The following is a 21,673-nucleotide window of genomic DNA, read 5'->3' on the forward strand; positions in this document are numbered from 1 at the left end:
TGGATGCAGGGAAGAGGGACTGGCAAATGGCACAGGCCAGCAGAAGATTCCTGGAGACACCATGGCATGAGTGTGCTCAGGGGGCGGCAGTGGCATTGTACAGAGCATGCACACCTCCCCCTGCCTCCTCAGCTTGTCTCCAACCAGGACTCCAGTTTGGCATCAGTTTGGGAGCAGGCCCTGAACTTCGAGAGATGTCCCACCCTCTCCGTGCCAGGAAGGAGACTTCGGGTGGCCAGACCTGTGTGGGTACCTGGGCCTCCTGGCACAGCTCCCCAGGAGAACAGGCAGGCCCAGGCGTGCTGCACAAGAGAGCAGGCATGTGGGGAGTGCTCTTACACAATCCCATCTGGGCTCAGCAGGGCGGGAGACTTGAAAGGCCCCTGGAAGCTCCCAGGCCCTGATGCCTGGGCAAGGAAACCACAGCCTGAAACTCCTGGGTTTCTAAAGGCGGGATTTTTTCGAGGCCTGTTCCATTCAGGGTGCCTCTCAGACTCTGTCATTCTTCTGAGGCCAGAGGGGCTGCCAACATGTTGGGTACGGAATCATAGGCTTCCAGAAACTCAGCTAGGTTGGTGCCCTCATTTCCCACTGAGTATGGGAAGAATTTTCTGAAGACATTGTTCCTTTGTCCAGAGTCCTGCAAAAACTGTGAAACCAGCCCACTTAGGTACAGATGGCAGCTGGAAAATGGAATCCTGAGAACACTTGACAGTTTTCCTGGATGTGCCAGACCCTATTTTAAGCACTTTCTGAATATTAACTTGTTCAGTTCCCACCATAACTGTGGAAGGTAGGTACTATTTTTGTCATCTCCATTTTTTAGAGGTGAGGAGGTAACTCTCCCAAATTCACACAGCTAGCATGTGGCAGGGCTGGGATTTGAACCCAGGCAGCTTTAACAGCATTTATATTCTTTCTGGTCTCTTGGGAATCAAAATTGTGAGATGAACAATTAGGAATATGTTGGAAATGGCTTAGGAGCAAGAATTGCAAACTTATGTGCCTACAGGGTCAGGCAAGGGAAATAAATGTGAGTGTGTAGGCAACCAATCCAGAGGTGTCCCTCATGCAAATTCCCTAAAAACAAAACTTGCCTGGAGGCCATTAGGGTCCCCTGGCTTAGAGCAGCTCTAACCTAAGCCCAGTGCACCTCAGGCTGTAAACAGACCAGGGACAGGAAATGTGGGCTACCAGGGCATACCAGTTTGTCTTTGGGGTTGGGGGGGGGTTTGAAAGGCCACAGAAGCAGCAAAGGGCAGAGGTGCATCCAGTAAGTGAAAGCGATAGGGGACGGGAAGAACACCCTGTTCAGAAACAGCAAAGGAGGGGAGGGGTTGCCTGTCACTGGAGGAATGAGGCTCTTGATTAGCCTAAATAACTCCTTCACTTAGGAGCTGTCAAATACCACACTTCTATGGCAAGATGGAGGTCCAAGTCGACTTTTTTTTTTGGCTGCGTTGGGTCGTCGTTGCCATGCACGGGCTTTCTCTAGTTGCGAGCGGGGGGCTACTCTTCGTTGCGGTGCACAGGCTTCTCATCGCGGTGGCTTCTCTTGTTGCGGAGCACGCTCGAGGCGCGCGGGCTTCAGTAGTTGTGGCACACGGACTCAGTAGTTACGGCTTGTGGGCTGTAGAGCACAAGCTCAGTAGTTGTGGCGCCCAGGCTTACTTGCTCCGCGGCATGTGGGATCTTCCGGACCAGGGATCGAACCTGTGTCCCCTGCATTGGCAGGTGGATTCTTAACCACTGCGCCACCAGGGAAGTCCTCCAAGGCCACTTCTGATCCATCGCTCATCTAACAACGCAGATGCCTTCATTCTAGGCTTTTAGCCTCAACTTAGTCACTGATTCACTTGGTTACTCCAGGTCCCTTGCTATAATCCCTTGGTCTGCTTTCCTTTTTTTTTTTTTTTTGGCCAGTCGCCTGGCATGAGACATCTTAGTTCCCCGACCAGGGATCGAACCCGTGCCCCCTGCAGTGCAAGTGCAGAGTCCTAATCACTCGTCTGCCGGGGAAGTCCCCCCTTGGTTGGCTTTCTTGACTTGTTAAAAGGAGAGTGATATCATATTAGAGGCTGAACCTATAAATTTGCCGATTTTCAACTGGTTTTGACCTATAAAAAACATCAATTTCATATAATTCAACCCTATAATTGTCCTACCTACTTTGGAAGGTGTGGAGAATAAATGAAAATGCTTGAAGCATGAGCCAAAGGCTCACTGCCATGTACACACCAGGCAGTCAGTGAGTGCTCAGTGAAGGTAAATGCTGGTTCCAGAACCAGGTGGACATAAGCCTTCCTTACCCACTTCTAGCAAAGTCAGCTGCATAGGCACAGGGCCAGGCAAAGCTGTTTTTCGAGGGAAATTCACATTCATCCAGTTGGATCCTCCCCCACCCCTGGCCCCCCATAATGGCCAGAATCCAGAACAGTCATGTCCAGTTTTCAGCCGTGGACATAGAGAAGACTGCCCAGTGCCACTATCCAGACAGGGAAGAAGACTCAATCGCTTAAATGCGGCACAGAACGAGCTCTCAATGCATCCGGGTTTTGTGGACCAAACAATCCCCTCCAGGGTAACCAGAGTTTAATGGTTGAGCCGCAGGTAAAAGGCGCTCTTCTACCCCATTTATGATACCGCACAATCCCTCCACTTCTCGGATAATGTGACACAAAGGAAGGGTCGCGGCTGCAGCGGCCAAGGAGAACCTTCCTCCTCTGGGGCGAACGGCGGCCTCAGGTCCGCGTCGCAATGAAGGCAACTGACGGCGGGCGGGAGCGGACCGAACAAAAGGTTGGGACTCGTGGTCCTCCTCACCATTGCGAGTCCCTTGGATTGGCGCGCGCCCGCCCTGGGGAAAATCCCACCTCCAGCCATTGGGGCGCCCTGGGGCAGGGCGGGGACCCGGAGGGCGCCCCCTCCGCCGCTGCGTAACCGGGACGGGATGGCGACCGCCAGGCAGCGGGAGGTGGCGCGGTGCCCCTGCCCTGTCCAGCACCTGCCCCACGTTTCTCCCCGCCAAAGGACAGGGAGCCCGGGCTTCTCTCTCCCTACAGGACAGTTCGCTCGGGAAAACCCCGACAGGCCAGCGGCCAGACTGGCAGATGTAAAGGGGATGCGGGCCTGAGGCGCGAGGGACAGGCGGAGTGGGAGGGGGCCCAGATCCGGGTGGCGCCCCGGCCCTACGCGCCTGCTCGCGGCTGGGCAGCCGAGTCCGGGGCCTGGGGAAGCAGCCGGGAGAGTGCGGGGTGAGCTCAGATAAGGGGGTCTCGCGGTGGGAATGGGGCCAGTTGGCCCCTGACCTAAGAAAACCATGAAGGGCGACCCACTCAGCCTCTCCTCTCGCCCCCGACTTCAAGCACTGCAGGACTTGGCATCCGTCCCTCCTCCATAATACCAGACTCCGGGTTTTCTCCATTCCCAAATCGGCGGCCCCAAGAGACAGACAGCGGAACCTGCCAATGGCAGGACGCAAAGCGTCAACTTTGTGTTCGCCCGCCACTCTCAGCCAGTGTGCACTCGCTTCTCCCGAGTCCCGCCTTCCGTGTCGGGCGCCCCCTTCTGGCAACACGGGGATGAACCCTATCTGTCGCCATCTTGTGTGTGGCACAGGTAGTTTCCTGGAACGTCTTTCCACTTATTCTAATCTTTCCTCCCACACAGCTGGTTTCTTAGTTCGACAGCCAAGTGCGATGGTGATAAGGAGAGTGTCGCCGACGGTTTTCAGATCGTCTGAGTGGGTTGGGTCGCCACGTCACGCCAGGCTTGCCGAGTCCAACGCCATCTTGAGTGTGGCTTCTTAATGGTTCCCTTCTTCGGGCTCCGCGTGTTCCCTAAATGGCGCCCCAAACTTCATGGAGCCCCCAAGGACTAGATCAACTGGCCTAAGGGACGATTATTACCCCTCGAATAACCCCGCAAAGAATAAGTTCATGTGCCCTTGGCAGAGTCTTAAGTGGGGTGGGAGAGCGATAGACTCGAAGGCCGGGCTACTGGAAGGATCCCAGTAGCTGTCGCGACGGCACTGAACGCTCGGGGCAGGCGCAAACCAGAAACCTAAAGTGCGGGGACCGTTGTGTGGTGCGACGCCCGCGGGCTGTCCTGTTCGAGGGCAGAGCCTACACAGGCCCTCGAGTCCCCTCGATGCACGAATCCCCGAGTGTGCGTGCTTGGCACGGAACCCACTCGTCGGCTGGCTTAGGCGGCAGACGCCGGGGCTGGGAGTGGCGACGGGGTCACCTCCCCAGACTCCGGGCGCCGGGAGCTGGGCAGAGGGGGTGGACGTGGTAGAAGACGGGGCGCCCCAAGTACGCGGGTCTTAGCCTCATGCCCTCATCGCTCGTCGTGGGGCTTCCGCCGACTTGCGCTGGGACAGCTCATGGTGGGATGTGCCAAGGCGCTGGGGGTGGGCATACGGGCAACGTGCAGGGCACCGCCCGGGGCGAGCACAGCCCAGCACCCGGCCTTCCCCTCCCCCTCGCTGGCAGCCGTCGTGTGGGCCGGCAGCCGCCTCCTCTTTCCTCCCCCCCCTTCTTCCGAGCAAGCGCGGGGAGGGGTGAGGACCGGGGGCTGGGCGCGCAGCTTTGCCGCGCTTTGGCTTTCTGCGTCAGCAGCCCCAAGCAAAACAGCAGCGGGAGCGCGCGCCCCGAGCGCGAGCGCGCGCCCCTCCCCCACGGCGTTGGTGCCGAGGAGACCCAGCAAACTCAGGCCTTGAATGACAGTACGGCCGGCGACTGCGCAGCGCGGGACGCACGAAGGCACTGCCGCTTTAAGCACGCTTGCCCATTGTTCGGAATCGAGCCAATGAGTGAGCGCCCGCTCCCTGCCCTAAGCCAATAGCATTCGGGCAAGGGAGGCCGAGCGCCGCCCACTAATCTATATTAAAGGTTCTGGCGCCGCGTGAGTTCTCCACTGGCTGCTCTGAAAAGCCATCTTTGCATTGTTCCCGTGTCCGTCTCACCGCTCGCCGCAGCCACCTCCGCCGCGCGCCTCCTCCGCCGCCGCGGACTCCGGCAGCTTTATCGCCAGAGTCGTCGAACTCCCGCTTTCTTTTTAATCCGTGCATCGGATCACCGGCGTGCCCCATCATGTCAGACGCGGCCGTGGACACCAGCTCCGAAATCACCACCAAGGTGAGGTTAGACGCCGCCCGCCCCTTTGGGGTTCGCGCGCCGCCACCACCGGAGCGGTGTTTGGCGCGCGGCACCTGGGTACCCCGAGCCCGCTGTTGCTCCCTTCTGCTGGGAGCCCGCCCGCCCCCAGCCTAGGCCCCCAGGCAGCCCACTCTTTGTGCTTGCGGGGGAGGGGGCGGGAAGCACCGTGGGCAAACGTAATGCCCGTCGGGGAGTGGGCCGGGGCCCTCAGGGACCCGGAGGGGCTGGCGCGGAGGCTGAGAGGCTCGAGGCGAGGCTGCTCCACGGCTCTCGAAACTTGTTTGTGACTCGTCTGAGTGGCGGCGGGAGGATAGGGGCCGGGCTGGGGGTCGTCGGCCCGCGGGGCGCACGGAAATAACTTTGAAACTCCAGCGCGTTTGGAATCGGAAGTGCTGGGGGGGGCGCGTGTGCGGGCGCAGACCGGCTGCGGGAAGTGGCGGCTCCGCGGCGAGCGCCCGCCGGCGGCGCTGCTCTTTGTTCGGCGCCGGACCGCTGCGTTTCGCGCCTTGTAGTGGGTCCGAGAAGGCTTATCTGGGCTAAGCTCTGATAAGGCGGAGTGGGGCGGCGGGCCGGCGGGCCGCTACGTTGGTTGTCTCCGCGGAGGTGTGAAGGGCTTCTCCGCCCTGGGTGCCCTCTGGGAGGTGGGGATGGGCGTCCGGGGTTGGGGGCAGTGTGCCGGGAGCAGCCGCCCAGCTTCAATAATTCTTCAGCAATACCGGGCTTGATTGAGGAGGAGGCGAGCCCACGCGCTGGAGGGGAGGAAACGGAAAGTGAAGGAGCGGCGCGCCGGGGCGATGATGGGCGCCCCCCGCGGCTGCCCGGGGGCACCGTATTTGCGGCTGTTCCAGAGGCTACGCGGGCGAACAAAAGCTGCGGCCGCGACTGGCTTGTTGCGGGGTCGAACCGGGCACCAGAGGCTGTTGGGGCCCGGTGCTGCGGATTTACTGCCCTCGGTTTTGAGGTCCTGCGCGTTTGGCGCAGCTCCGCTCCTGCGCGCCGCATCGGTCCCGCTGCCTGCCCCGGGGAGTGTCTCCGCCCTCGGCGGGAGCACGGTACTTTCAGGAGGGACCACTTTTTTATCCTTCGGCCCTTGTTCGCGCCTCTGTCGTGCCCCTGCAGGGACGAGCGCGAGTCACCTTGGCGTCTCCTTAACCCCTGTGCCCCTGGCGTCACCTCTGGTTATTTCCCAGGAGCGACTCCCCCGAAGGAGCGGAGATTGGGACCCGGATCTCCGCAGGGGCTTCCTCCGGTCCTCTCTGGGCCCAGCCGGGGAACTAGTTTGGAGGAGAGGGTCAGCCCTACCCAACGCGGGCTTTCGCTTTCCTCCAAGGTGATTTCCCGTTAAGAGCACTAAAGAGCCTTGTGGAGTGCGTCTCCGACGGCTTCGGGCTGTGGGACTGAAAAGGCCCCGCAGACTTCGGGGCAGCCTCCCGCGGGACTTTGCCCGCCAAATGCAGAGACTTAGATACCGCGCATCTAGGCCTGCGCGGGGAGGCGGCGGGGGCGTCCAGAGGCCGGGAAAGACAGGAGAGCAACTGGCGCGCGCTCGGCGGTGCCAGGGCCGCCCGCGGGCGCCGGCTCTCCGGGGTCAGGGGCGCACTCGGCTGCTCCGGGCCACGTGCTCCGCGCGCGCGGTGCGTGCAGAGGCCCGCGCGCAAAGCCCGCCGGGCGGGGGTGCGCGCCTGCGCGCCGCGACCTCCCCGCCCCCACAGCTCCCCGGGGCTCCGGCCACCAGGGGGCGGGAGCGGGCGGCGCCGGGGTCCGCTGTGGGCTGGACGGGGAGAAGCTGGAGGACGGGGCCGGCAGGTGCCCGGGGGCTGTTCGCAGGACGGCGGCTGAGCGCCCTCCGCTCCCGCGCCATTCGACGCCTGTTTGTGATGGCGGCGGAGTCTGCCGCACTGAAAAAGTTATGGGGCTTCGGAGTGTCCGCGGCGGCGCTGCCTTTTGGAACCCGGGCCGTGGCCGCCTTGCGAGGCGCGGTCCGACGGACACACAGCTGACCCGCGGACGGGCGAGAGAGGCAGGGGCGGAAATAGGGCGCTGCAGGCGGCGCGCCTGAGTGCCAAAAGGCCTCGCTCGGGCTAAGGAGAGCGTCCCCTGAGCCCGCGCCCATTTCCAGGCATCGGTCTGCCACCTCCTGGGACAGCTGTTGGGTATGGAGGGATTGGTGGGATTCCGGTTCCTTCAGATAAAAAAAAAACAAAACGTGCGCTTGCCAGGTCCTGCGCTACCGCGGGCTTGGAGCTCGAGCTCGGCTGCGGGGCCTCTGGCTGGTGAGGCGGCTTCCCCGGTTTTGCCGGTTAGCTCCCTCCCATTCCCTTCCCAGGCTAGTCCACCCGCGGGAGTCCTCCCGCAGTGTCAGGGCCCTCCCCCCATTGCCTTATTTATTTACGGCACATGCTTGGTGTCTTCCAAGAAGGATTTGTGAGAGGCGGAGCTCCCTCTGGTTGGAAACAAGTACGTGACGAGTGTGTGACTGAGGTGTTCCCAGGCTCGTCCGCCCGGCCAGACAGGTTTCAGGCTGTGGTGCCACATGGCTCCTTTCCTAAGAAGCAGGAGTAAAGCCGCAGGGAGAACAGCCGTCGTGGGCCCTTTTTTTAAAGTGTGTTTGTTTTTAAGGGTTGAGAAGTAGGACGAAATCCTGACCATAGACACTCAGTATCTTGTGGACCATAGACACTCAGTATCTTGTGCTCCGTCCACCTGTAACATTCAGCTTTTAGCTTTGGACATCCAGATCAGCACTGCATCCCTCGTACTTGAAGGCCTGGGCTCCTTTGGCAGCCCTGGGTTGCTCAAAAGACTGACTGGCTTCCTTTTCCGTTTTGAAGGACTTAAAAGAGAAGAAGGAAGTTGTGGAGGAGGCGGAGAATGGGAGAGAGGCACCTGCTAACGGAAATGCTGTGAGTGTCCACCTTGGACATGACCCCGTAGCAGCTCCTGGCTAAGATTTCTTACTTAGACTTTGGGCTTAATCCGGCGGGGGGAGGGGGCTGAGGCCTTGGACAATTATGTGTCAGGATCTCTTGGTGGAGCTTCAGGGGGCGTCTCTTAGGTGGTCTGGTCTGTAGAAGCATTGGGCAGGGTCTGGAAGAAGGGATGGGGCAGAGTGATGTTCTGTCCTCATCTGTAAGCTGGTCTGTTTTCTGTCGAGGAGAACGAGGAAAATGGGGAGCAGGAGGCCGACAATGAGGTAGATGAAGAAGAGGAGGAAGGTGGGGAGGAAGAGGAGGAGGAGGAGGAAGGTGATGGTGAGTAGCTTTGTCTCTTTTTTGGGGGGTACCTTTTTCTGTCTTCTCTAGCAGATGGGGAGGGATTGGGGGCTCCTCGGGGGTGGCAGATCGAATGGACCACCTACGACTGGGCTTGCACCTGCAGAGCCAGCATCTTTTTCCTTGCTTTAGGTTAGTGGTGTGGAGCTGTGCCCCAGACACCACAGTCACACTCCCACTGCAGAGTGCCGTCCACACACTGATCAGTTGGACTGGCTTCTCTGGTTTTTGCTTGTGTCTTCTTTTCTCTGGAGACAAGATGTCTGCGATGGGCAGTGTGGGTACCCTGACTGCCCAGTTTGTCAGGCAGCAGAGAGATCAGGGGCACTCCATCCTGCCAAGACTGTTACTGGGACATTGCCCAAGGAGCTGCAGTTTTCCTGTCCCCCTCCGCGTTTCTGGCTGCCACTGCGTGGGAGAATACCAAGACCCTCCCTGGTTGGCTAAGGAAGGCAGAGTGCTTTACCTGGGCTTTATTCTTTGCAGGTGAGGAAGAGGATGGAGATGAAGATGAGGAGGCTGAGGCTGCTACAGGCAAACGGGCAGCTGAAGATGACGAGGTGGGTCTGGTCTGGCTTGACGGGGGGAGAGGGTTGGGATCTGAGGCACTAAAACTGGAGGGGCTGATGGGACTTTAGTAGTTGTAGTTGGCGTGGTGGGTGGTCCCGAGTGGTTCCCTTCTCTCTCATCTTGAGCAGGAACAGGAAGGAACATGGGCCCAGCCTCCCAGAGGCCTCTGGGGCTGCTTGTGCCCGTCTTGGCTCTGCCAGCAGGAGCTGAGGCAGTTGGTGGGTGGGCCCGGTGGGTTGAAAAGGGACCTTGACCATCTTTCCCTTCCCAGGATGACGATGTTGACACCAAGAAGCAGAAGACCGATGAGGATGACTAGACAGCAAAAAAGGAAAAGTTAAACTTAAAAGGCCACCGTGACCTATTCACCCTCCACTTCCCGTCTCAGAATCTAAACGTGGTCACCTTCGAGTAGAGAGTCCCGCCTGCCCGCCCGCCCACTGCGGGCAGCGCCACCGCAGATGACACGCGCTCTCCACCACCCAACCAAAACCACAACGCGAATTTGCAACAGGGGAGGAAAAAAGAACCAAAACTTCCAAGGCCCTGCTTTTTTTCTTAAAGTACTTTAAAAAGGAAAATTTGTTTGTATTTTTTATTTACATTTTATATTTTTGTACATATTGTTAGGGGGTCAGCCATTTTTAATGATCTCGGATGACCAAACCAGCCTTCGGAGCGTTCTCTGTCCTACTTCTGACTTTACTTGTGGTGTGACCATGTTCATTATAATCTCAAAGGAGAAAAAAAACCTTGTAAAAAAAGCAAAAACAACAACAAAAAAACAATCTTATTCCGAGCATTCCAGTAACTTTTTTTGTGTATGTACTTAGCTGTACTATAAGTAGTTGGTTTGTATGAGATGGTTAAAAAGGCCAAAGATAAAAGGTTTCTTTTTTTTCCTTTTTTTGTCTATGAAGTTGCTGTTTATTTTTTTTGGCCTGTTTGATGTATGTGTGAAACAATGTTGTCCAACAATAAACCGGAATTTTATTTTGCTGAGTTGTTCTAACAAAGCTGTCTCAAGCCTGGTTTTTCTATTTTGGTTTCTTTTGGTTTCTGTTTTTCTTCTTTTAGTTTCGGGGGCAAGGAGAAGAGGAGAGGATCTTGAACTCTGGCCCAGCTGTCCTTCCTGGGGACAGTGGATTTGAGGACACCAGTTGGGTGGGAGATGTGCCCCTTGGGCAGCAGGGTCTGGTGGGTGGCCCTGCTAGTCTAAGACTGAGCTGCAGTTGCCTGTTGGGACGTGGTGGGAGCACTGGGGCTATGGGCTGGAAGGGGAGCCGCTTACCAGGTTGGTCCCTTCCTGCTGACTTGTACTGGGAGCCTCTTCTCAGGACCCTGTCATTGGGTGCTGCCATGTTAACCCGGTTTCCCTGGCAGGAGGTGTATACATCTCCAGGCACTCTGGGGGAATGGGCTACAAGGGGGGCTGCCCTCTGTGGAACTAGGGGGTGGGGTGGGGTGTGTGTGTGAGCCCAGGGCCAAAGATCCCAGAGATGTCACCTTCCAGTGTGGGCACCTGGTAGCTGTGCCCTTCACCTCAAAGGCCTCACTGGATTTTCCGGGCCACAGAATGGCTCCCCCTGGTGGTGACACGTGGTACCTTCTGGTCCCTTAGGACATATGTTCCAGGGCAATAATGCAGCCTTGCCCTCATTTTCCAAACTCTGGCCTCCAGGAGAAACAAACACCTCGGTATCTGGGGGAGCGGGGGCGGGGTGCAGCACCCTACCCCTTAAACACAGGGGTGGTAGGTGAGCTGTTTTGATTTTCAGACAGGTGAGCAGTGAGTCAGGAGAGCAAACTGGAGGAAGTGTGACCTCAAACTCAGGCCCTCAGGGAGAGAGGTGACCAGAGCACTCTAAGAAACTTCTGGGGTCCACAGATGAGCTTCATGGGCTGAAGCCCCCTGTGAGCACCCATGGTGTGTGGTATGCCTTCTCTAGGGGTCAGGGAGGGTTGAAACCCCAGGGTTGGGGGAGCCTGGAATTTGCTTTGATTTTAAGGTGGAGATGCTGCAGGACCCACCTCTGCCGGCTGGATGACCCTGGCTGCCTCTCGTCCCTCCTGAATGCACTTTCCTCAGCCTGGAGTACCCGAGTCTGTCCTGCAGGCCGGGCTGACTGTGGGCAGAGGACGGGGTAGGGACCCAGAAGCTGCACACTCTCCCTCCTCACCCCTGCCCTCTGACACTGGCCACGTGGCGTTCCTTGCGTAGCCTTTGAGCTGGCTGGGGTGTGGGCACACTGCTTTATCTCAGGGGAGAGTCCTTGGGACCCCAGCGCCTCCTGATGGCAGGAGACATTGTGGGGTATTTCATCTACACCCTTCTCCCTCCCTCCCTCCCTCTCAGGCCCCCACCACTTGCATTAAGGAGTCATCTGTCTTCAAGACAAGTTGGTGGGGGGGTATGAATGGCAGGGAGCAAATGTTAATAACCAGGTATCCATTTACAACTCCTTAAGATGGGCCACTGATACGGGTGCTCTGAGCACAAGGACAAGAGGAACTGACAAAGCAGGGAGGGCTTCCCAGGGGAGGTGGCATTGAAGCTGAGACTGGAAGGGTCAGGAGGATGAAAAAAAGATGCGAGGGGGGGTGTTTTTTGTGGGGGAGGAGCAGTGCATGGGCAGCCCTGATTCAGGAGGCCACAGAGGGCGCATGGGCAAAAGGGAGAGGCAGGGACAGGCAATCTGAGCCAGGTACGGAGGTAGGATTTGGGGAAGCATGGAGGTTTTAAATAGGAAAACTCCCTGGAAAGCACTAAAGTGACATCTGCGGAGGTGGTGTTGGAGGGGACTGGATTAAGGGAAGGTGCTGGGAAGGAGAGAACCGGGTCATCATGTGGGGTAAAGCGTCTAGACTCAGGGATGAATTAACTGGATGTTTGACGCAGTTCCCACCAAGGATCCCAGGCTCAGGCCTGAGCCCTCTGGCACACCTGAAAGGGGCAAGAACTGAAGGTCTGGCGCCATGTGGTGGCCTCACTGTGTTTGAGGCTGTTGTGTGCACAGGTCTGGAGGGCGGGAGAGAGGCCTGGGCAGGCCAGAGTAACCAAGGCTGAGGTGTGAACACAGTGGGCCAGGGCGAGGGCATAGCCAGAAGAGACAAGCCTAGTCACACCAGGGAGCCCACCAAACTGGGCACAGTCCCTCCCAGTAAGTGACTGCTCCGACACCAAGGCCACCTCTCCCTCTGCCCAGTGCCCGGCCTCCCTTACTCAACAGCCACATCAGCCTCCTTGTGCCCGTGGCAAGCTTGGTCCTCCCTCAGGGCCTTTGCACTTGCTTTTTCTGCTCCAGGAATGCCTGCTCCCAGACTTCTCACTACTTGCTCTGTGTTAGGTCTCAGTACTAACGTTATTTCCCCAGAGAGGCCTTCCCTAGTCCCCAGTTCTCTCCTTGGCCGCACAGCAATTCTCATACAAGCAATGTGAGCTTGTATATTTACCTGTTTGTGTGTTTTTTGGCTGTCCCCCACTGGTGTCAGGGCCACTTCTTACTCACCAAGTTTTCCTGCACATGGTAAGTATTCTGTCCATTCCATTCATTTGTTCATTCATCCCTCCACTTGCTTATTTACCAAATGATCTGTCTGTGCCAGGCACTGTTCTAGGCTCCAGAGATCCGGAGAGGAGCAGGAGAGGCAGAGCAGGACACCTCCTGGTGGCGGGATGGCATTCCACACCTCGTCTCTCCCACACTTGTGGTTTCTGCCAGGCACCCATGTTCTGGGAGGGCCTCACCCTTCACAGGAGCTGGAGCCTGTGGAGTGTGGAGTGAGGATGCAGTGTGTAGGCCCCAGGCTGCCTGTGTCCCCCTGAGCTGTCCCCTAACTGCTGAGTCAAGGCCAGACCAAGGCTTTGGTACCAGGGACCCTCTGACCCTGTATGCCCATCCCACGTGCCCTGCCAGGCTGGGCTGCTGGCCCCTCGAGGCAAGACCAGATGTTCTTTGTCCTGCTGCCCAGGGCGGCTCGTCGTGCGGATGTTCCCAAGGCCCTAGAGGGGTCCTAGAGGCGGTCTCCAAGGCAGGGGAAGGGGTCTAGGAAGACCACATAACAGATGACATATGGAGCTGGGATCAGGTGTAACCCAGTTTGGAACTATAACCCCCAAACCCCCCAGAAAGGAGGACAGAAGCTTAATTAGCCCTGTCCAGACACAGACATGCAGCCACGTTCGTATGGAGCAAGTAACTGAACTCTGTTGGGCCTCTATCTCCTCCTCTGCAGGAAGGGAATAATAGCATGAGGCATGTGCCATGGCCCAGAGCTGCCTTTCTGAGGGTCTCACGTCTGCGCTGAGCTCCCGGCACCCCCTTTCCCATCTGCACTGCCTCATACCTCCAAAGGTTTGGTCTGGAACAGCCCTTGTTGCCTTCAGCAGAACCCACTTTTCTCTAGTCCGGAGCTTAGTACACCATTTATCACTACCTGGGACCCTCAGGGTCCAGGGTCACCTTGATCCTACTCCTCATGTCCCCTTCAAAGGCAAAGACAGGGCGCCCAAGGAGCCCAAGTTGGAAGATTTGTGAGGAACAGGCGCCCTCTGGTGGGCATAGGGAACTGCACGCGGCTTCCCCGCGTTCTGCTCAGTCCAGGAAAGAGCCCTTCAGTGTGGCCCCTGGACCTAGGAAACGCAGCCACAGCAACTCCCAGCCCCCAACAACAAGATCTTCCTCCCTCTCTGTTGCTGGCACCTCAGTCAGACATGAAAGTCAGTGCTCATTTCCCAAGCCTTCCCTCTGGGCAGCTGATGGCCCATCTCAGGGGTCTGGTCCTTCTTTTCCTGGAGGGGAGGCCCCAGGCCTCCCCAGACAGAGCCAGAGCTGAGGCCAGGGTTGGCTCCTGTGGAGCCATGGACCTTCCCAGGCTTCTGGACCCTTGGGCTCCCTCTTGTTTAGTTCTGTTCAGAGGCTTGGTGTGCAGAGAACCCTCCTCGGGCAGGCCCAGCTCTTGGCTGTCTCTGGGCCCTGTGGTAGGACTGCTCGCAGTGGCTGCTGCCCTGAGCGCAGCCTTAGGGCCTTCAGCTGCTTGCAATTGGGGGTGGGGGTCGGGGCTTCCCAGCTGCACTCCCTGGAACTCTTGAGCTGCCTGCCAGTCTGCCCCAGACCTGAGTGTCAGCATCTGGTGTCGCCTCTCCACAGCTCCACTGCTGGCCCAGGGGCCCAAAGCCCTCCTAGATCCAGTCCTACCAGGGCCCTGATGTCCAGCCTCCTCTGTGGCTTCCTGTGTCCTGGACGCAGGCCAGCCCTGCCTGCCTCAGGGCTGTGGTTCCTGTGGTTCCCTCCTGGCGGAAGCTGCTTCAGGAGGATGAAAACCCTGGTAACAGCTTTACTTGGGGAAGTCCAGTTCTGCAGTGTGGCTGCTTGTCCCTCCCAACCTCAAGCCTTTGAAGGCAAGGGCAGGGCTGTCCTCAGGTACCTCCTCTCCAGAGACCTCAGCCTGGGTCTGGTCTGAGCTCAGAGAGGTGATGAAAGCTCAAATTAGGAAATGCAGCTGAAACATTCTAAGGCTGCCTGGGACAGTGACCTTGTATACTGGGTGAATGATATGTGCATTATTTATGGAGAAGGCCTAGCAGCCAGTGGCTGGTGTGGATTCCATGAAGTCCTGGGCATAGCCAAGAACCCAGCTTGGAAGGGTGTATGCCCTCATGAGCTCTCCATCAAGCCTGCTGCCCATGGCAACAAGAAGTGCCAGGTGGTCATCTGAGACAAGCTCATTTCACAGGCACCCATGCTGGGGCCCAGCTGTGAGGTTCTTGGCAGGGAGCAGATCCCTTGCAGAAAGCAGATGCTGGTGAGAATTCCAGAAGGTACTGGGGACATCTGTTGTTTTTGCCACCAGCAGCCTTCACCCTTCTCTTGGCAATAATTTCCTGAAACTGTCCAGTTTGCCTCCTGGAGAATTTCCTCTCCCCCAATCTTAAGCCCCACAGGCAGGATGTGACTCAGTCCTGGCCAATCAGTACCTGAAGCCTTCCCACCCCCCCCACCCCCCCATGCCTACTGATTGGCTCAGAGATGGCACACGACCCAAGTTGATCCAATCAGAGTGAGCCCTGAGATTTTTGATTGAGTTGCTGGGAAGGGAACAAACTCGGGCCTGAGCCTTGAACTTAGGCAGCTGAGTGAGAAGCTGAGGCTGCAGCCCACACAGATAGGAGCAGAATTGAGCCAAGAGGACGAGGAACCCTAAGTTCTGATGACATCGCTTGAGCCCGAGTCCAGCAATGCCTGAAGCTAGAACAATCTCTGGACTTTTTAATTATACAGGTCAGTAAATTTCTTCCTAGCTTGGGCTGGTTCAGAGTGGGTTTTCTGTGGCCTCTGAGTCATACTAGGAAACAGGAGAATACAGGGCTCCGGGTTCCAGTCTCCAAGGCCAACCAGGCCTCCATGAACAAAGACAGCTTGAAGAGGGAGGAGCACATATGTGTGGGGGATCGCTTCTCTGGTGTGGTTTCCAGGTTGAGAGGGAACAGAGGGAGGTGAATCAGCCTCAGAAGAGGCTGTGAAGCTCACTGCCCATCTCTCAGCAGGACTGCAGAGTACTGCCCCACTCATGCCCAGCCGGGGGGAAGGGAGGGCCCAGGGTCATCTGAGCTGCCCCTCTTGCATCACCAGCCTGGAGCGCCCCCTCCCCTCATCTCTAACCCCAGTACTCTCTGGTCCTCTGATCTCCCAGGGACTCATTGAACTTCCAGTGTTCCCAGCTGTGCCTCATAGCCAAACAGTCTCATTGAACTAACTCAATTGCTCTGGGAGGCTTCTGGATAAGAGGTGAGGCCAGTCATCTTTATGCAGCCTGGTGCCTCCCAACTGTCTCTCTGCCCCAAGTTCTGCCTGAGAGGTGAGATCCCCTGTTTGGAGAAGTGCTGGGCTAAACAGTGTTAAAAGTGTCTTCTTTCCACAGAACTCACTGGGTTTTTAATATAGGAGTTGTCAAGAATAAGGTTTAGCATGCAGCTCATCCCAAGTTTTTTTTGACCTGGATTTTTTTCACAGAAAGCCTATTAACATATTGAAGGACGGTCATGTCCAGAAAAAGCTGATCTTGCACAACAAGGACCATCACCAGGGCTCAGGGAATACTTGCTGAACTAAGCAGACTTTGGGAAAGGATTCTTGGGAAGCGGTTCCACAGCCTGGCTCTTAGAGGCCTGCATGAGCCTCACGCAGGCTCCCTCGGCTGCAGGTGGTCAGGTGGTTGGAGGCCCTGTGCTCATGGCAGTGCCCTTTGTCAACACAGCCCAGGAGGTGACTGGTATCAGTAGGTTGAGGGACAGCAAAGGGTGGAAACTGGTACAAACCTTTCTGGAAAGCATTTGACCCTATATATCAAGATTCACAAAATACATACGTACTTTTCTGACATAGAAATTCAGCTTCAGTGCCATTCTGTATCCTAGGAAAGCTTCTACCCCTTCTCACACAGTTATTCTCTGGGTCTTTTTCGCCACTCTCCCTCCAGTGTCCCAAGTCTGACTCCTGTGGTTTCCGCTGGAGCCCGGGGCCGTGACCTGCTGGATAGCGATACTGGGCAGTCACCTAGCCGTGAAGGGGCTGAGGAAGGGTGGCTTCCAGTCGCAGGGGGAAGTGACAGTGGCTTCTACAATTCTGACCCCTCCGTCAACATTGTCCCCGGTGAGCTGCTCTACTAGTCAGCCTCGCAGTGAGTGTCTCTCCCCAGGAGAAGCTCATTCCTTTCCTTGGAGACAGTGTGGTCTGAATCCATTTTAAAGAAAGAATATTAACTGATCTTGGCACCAAACGTGTCCCAGTATTAGGTGGGTGGGCTTTCTGTTATTTTCCTGCTCTGCTCGGGGCGCCTGCCAAAATCACCAACAGTGACTTGACTTTTTTTTTGTCTGTGTTGTGTCTTCCTCGCTGCGCGCGGGCTTTCTCTAGTTGTGGCGAGCCGGGGATACTCTTCGTTGTGGTGCGCAGGCTTCTCATTGCGATGGCTTCTCTTGTTGCAGAGCACGGGCCTTAGAGCGAGCGGGCTTCAGTAGTTGTGGCACGTGGGCTTTAGTAGTCGTGACTCACGGGCTCTAGAGCGCAGACTCAGTAGTTGTGGCGCACGGGCTTAGTTGCTCTGCGGCATGTGGGATCTTCCTGGACCAGGGATCGAATCCATGTCCCCTGCATTGGCAGGAGGATTCTTAACCACTGCACCACCAGGGAAGTCCCTTGACTTTTGAATGGTAGTCTCTTGTTATGCAATGACATTTTTCAGTGGGCACTCCCAGTGGCTACTTGACTCCCCGGGAGGCGGAGGAGGTGTTTGTGGACAGAGGCAAGGTTTTCCTCTGCAAATGATTGTGTGCCTCCTTCAAAACGCCACCAAATCCACAACTGAGCTCCCAGAATTCTGTGCCATAATGATATCATTTGAGCCTGGAAACGCTTGAGGATCACTATGGTCATAAAACCATTTCAATATCATAAAACGCCTACTTTTAAGTAAATGTGAACCCTCCAAGAAAAACCTTAGCCTAATTCTACCAGATGCATTATAGATCGTTGCTGAATACAAGCCAATTAAAAGAGTGATAATCAGTAGACAATCTGCCAGAAGAGATAATGTGGATTACAATTCTGGCCAAGGGTTTGGCCCCAAGTAACCGATACGTATGACCAACAATGTACCATGAAAGAAAACCAATGACTATTATCAGCTTCTGTAATAACACAAAACAGTGAAATGAAATTCCAGTTTTGTAAATAGGTAGACCACTCCAGTTCTGTAAATAGGTAGACCAATCATGTACGGCTTGATTATACAGGGGTGTCCTGTGCACCATTCAGAGAGCGTACTGTATAGCTCAAAATACACACATTATCCCAACACAAAAGTAATAATTATAACATATATGAAACATTCAAGTGACAATAATCTTGCTTATCCTCTTGTAATTGAGAGGAGTTATTTGGGGGATGATTTGAATAAACCAAGTCACTTATGAAGTCATTCTAAGAAATTTGAGTAAATGCCTTTTTTTTTTTTTACTTTGAATACATTTCCTTCAATAAGTGCAAGAATTTAAAAGCATTCCATGGTTGGGGACTTCCCTGGTGGCGCAGTGGTTAAGAATCTGCCTGCCAACGCAGGGGACACGGGTTTGATCCCTGGTCCGGGAAGATTCCACATGCCGCGGAGCAACTAAGCCCATGCACCACAACAACTGAAGCCTGGGCGCCTAGAGCCCGAGCTCCGCAACAAGAGAAACCACCACAATGAGAAGCACGCGCATCGCAACAAAGAGTAGCCTCTGCTCGCTGCAACTAGAGAGAGCCCGCGTGCAGCAACGAAGACCCGACACAGCCAAAAGTAAATAAAATAAAATTAATTAATTAAAAAAAAATAAAAGCATTCCATGGGGGACTTCCCTGGTGGTCCAGTGGTTAAGACTCTGCGCTCCCAATGCAGGGGCCCTGGGTTCAATCCCTGGTTGGGAACTAAGATCCCGCATGCCACACAGAGCAGCCAAAATAAATAAATAAAATTAAAAAAAAAAAAAAAAAAAAGCATTCCATGGAACCAAAGGCTGTCTCAGAGTTCAGAGCTGGGTGGTCAATATGCATTTGATGCTACTGCTGCCCGTGATGTTTGTGTACGTGTGTGTTTCTTTTCTTTTTTAAAAAATTATTTATTTATTTATTTAATTCATTTGGATGTGCTGGGTCTTAGTTGCGGCATGCATGATCTTCATTGCCGCATGCGGGATCTAGTTCCCTGACCAGGGATTGAACCCAGGCCCCTGAGGTTGGGAGCACAGAAAACCACTGGGAAACCAGGGAAGTCCCTACATGGGTGTTTCTAACCCTCTGAAAGGCATAATTTTAAACTAAGGGCTTTATCAAAGATCCCCGAATGCTCTTTGTTTACAGTAATCTTTGTGTCTCAGCAATATTTTTTCACGGTGCAACTAGGTCAAAACAAATAACTAACAATTCTATTTATTAAGTAGTTAGGTCCAAACAACTTATTGAGTATTTATATCCTAACTTAGTAGCTGTCGTATTATTTTGGAAAAAGAAAAGCCACATAGATTGAAAGAAAAAAATATTTTTATTTCATTTATCATCACAGTGACTTACTAATGGAGTGTGTGTGCCTGTTGGGCACTGCACAGCTTCTCAAACCTGGAATCAGATTGGACACCACTCCCCTCATTTCCTGTTCACGTTGATTTTGAGCAGTGTACGACAGATGTCCCATATCACTGCATTTCCTTTAAAAACTAAAAGATCCTATGGCACCCCTGTGAACTTGCTGCAGTGCCCTGGGGTGCCTCAGTGTATGGCTTGGGAACCAAATATATTTACCAGATTTCTGCTTCTCAGTCCACTGTATTGCATCCCTCAGTTTATTCAAAGCTATAGTTGAAGCTGCTCAGTTTCAGACCAAATAAAAGCACCAAAAAGAACTGCTAAGCCATTTAATGTTTTCACTTTGAGGACCATTTTAACAGTGCATTTTGAATGCTGCAAAACAATTACCAGGTCACTAGCAAGAAATTCTAAAAATAAACTCGACAATACCCAGGAATTGGTGAGCAGATGCACATCCTGGGGCTCTCTCTGGTTGTGATGTGAAGGATAAATCACAAGGGGAGGCCATGCCATCAGCTGGACCGGCCCCAGATGGTTATGGGAACTGCGGCCGGGGTGGTAGGGATGGAGGACGCGATGGGGGAGATGGTTATGAAGCTAAGTGAATAGGCCTCTGTCTACTGGATTGCGGGGCAGCCGGCCGTCCCCACTAACCTCTAGGAAGTTCTCATCTTTCCCCCACACCTGGGCAGATGCTTCTATCCAGCCTTTCCATCCAGGCCTGAGGGGTGGAGGAAAGCAAGGACATCAGCACTGGGCCTCTTTGCCCTGCTTCCTCCTCTCCATCCTCCGCAGGGTGGAAGGGGAGGCTGTCACTCCTCCCGCAAGGCAGGGCTTTCCCTGTCATACCCTGAGTCCTTTGTAGTATCAAGTGTGGCACATCTGGTTCTTACTTTGTTGATGATAGGTTAAGGGATTTAAAAAATCTTTTCCTTTGAGTAAATCCTGGCTTTCCAGCCTGTTGGCTTGCTGGGGACTCGTCAATCCTGTTTTGGGGTCAAAAGCTGAATGCTGACTTCTTTCTGTTTCTTCACCTCCGCATTTCAGACATGCTGCCCTTGCACTGTCCTGTTTTCTTCAGAGCACTGATTACTATCTGAAATTATCTGCTTTCTGTCTCCTCTCATTAGAATCTAATGGTAGGGACTTCACTCATCTTGTCCAACAAGTGTCTCCACCACTTATAACAGTGTCTGGTACATAAAAAGTGCTCAATAAATATGCATGCAGTGAATGTATAATGCTTAAAGAATTTGCACAAGTGGGAATTCCCTGGTGGTCCAGTGGTTGGGACTCTGAGCTTCCACCATAGGGGGCATGGCTTTGATCCCTGGGTGGGGAACTAAGATCCTGCATGCTGCGAGGTGCGGCCAAAAAAAAAAAAAAAGAAGAAGAATTTGCACAAACATTTTCTCAATATATAATAGCTAAAAAAAAAAAATCCCAAATCCACCAACAAACATTTTAGGGACAAGGCAGCTGGAAGAAAATGAAGAGCCTGCAAAGGGGCAAGGAGCAGACACTCAGCAAAGGGGCTCCCAGAGTCCCAGCAGATAAAGCAAGAAGGACTGGACGGGGGCAGTGGCTCAGTGGAGTTCACTGACGCCTTGAAGGAGAGGAAGCCACAGGCCAGAGCCACAAAGCCGTGGGTTGAGGAGTCAATGAGAGGTAGGGGGTGCAAAGAGTGAGTGGAGACAATTCCGAGAAGTTTGAATCTGTAGAGAAAGAAAAGGAGGGAGCAGGAGCTGAAGGCCATGCGGGATTGAAGGAAAGCCTTATTTATAAAAGTTTATTTTTTTTTTTTAGGGCAACTTGAACATATTTTGTAGGCTGAGAGTTGAAGGATCCAGAGAAGAGAGGGCTTTCCTGATTTTTCTAGAACTGCAAGTAATCTCTTCTTCCTTTAAATGCCCACCTTGTCCTTCTCTTATGGCAGGCACTTATAATTGCTCAACTAGGGACAAAGCTCAGGAAAGGCAGGCCTGTGCCTCACACGACATCTTACTGGTACACGTAACAGGCCTGTAAGTGTGGCCTGAATGTGGCTGGATCCTCTTTGGTAGATTGTGATTCCTCCACCCCCTCACGCCCAACCAGGGTCAGACTCAGCACACTGGCCAGTAACACAGATGGGAAGATGGACGAGACTGTTTACTCACATCACACAGGAAACCTTAACCAAAACTCTCTAAATAGAAATCTATGTTTGACAGATTCTCTAAGTTCTCCCAAGTCTTTCTCAAAGGCCATGCTGCCTGGGATTCTTCTGTCCTCTCCTCTGAAGACTCTAAAGTTCCTCTTGACTGCCCTGAGCAACTGAAAGCTTCCCCTCACTGGCACAGGTCAGAACTGGGACCACCCTTTGTTCCTTAAGCATGCTTGGAGATCTCAGTTTATCTTACGGCCACCAGTGTACACAGGTATGTCTCTAATATTCACTAAATGCCTCTACCAGTATTTCAAAATACGGTCCACAGAACACCTGTAGCAGAATCACTTGGGGTGCTTCCATAGGCAGATTTCTGGGACCCACACATACTGAGTCAGA

General features: G+C 54.6%; 1 protein-coding gene across 2 annotated transcripts; it reads left to right on the forward strand.

Annotated features, from left to right (window-relative positions):
* Positions 1–4,903: 4,903 nt before the first annotated feature.
* Positions 4,904–10,017, forward strand: PTMA (prothymosin alpha). 2 transcript variants are annotated; one of them, XM_059928934.1, is made up of 5 exons: positions 4,904–5,138; positions 7,991–8,062; positions 8,314–8,410; positions 8,918–8,991; positions 9,273–10,017. In XM_059928934.1, the coding sequence occupies exons 1-5, from the start codon at positions 5,094–5,096 to the stop codon at positions 9,318–9,320; spliced, it is 336 nt and encodes a 111-aa protein (XP_059784917.1). In that variant the 5' UTR covers positions 4,904–5,093; the 3' UTR covers positions 9,321–10,017. The 2 variants fall into 2 exon arrangements, with proteins under 2 accessions (XP_059784917.1, XP_059784918.1); XM_059928935.1 differs by having other exon boundaries at positions 8,317–8,410.
* Positions 10,018–21,673: the final 11,656 nt, after the last annotated feature.

The sequence above is a fragment of the Balaenoptera ricei genome, chromosome 7 (assembly GCF_028023285.1).
Source record: "Balaenoptera ricei isolate mBalRic1 chromosome 7, mBalRic1.hap2, whole genome shotgun sequence".
NCBI lineage: Eukaryota > Metazoa > Chordata > Mammalia > Artiodactyla > Balaenopteridae > Balaenoptera > Balaenoptera ricei.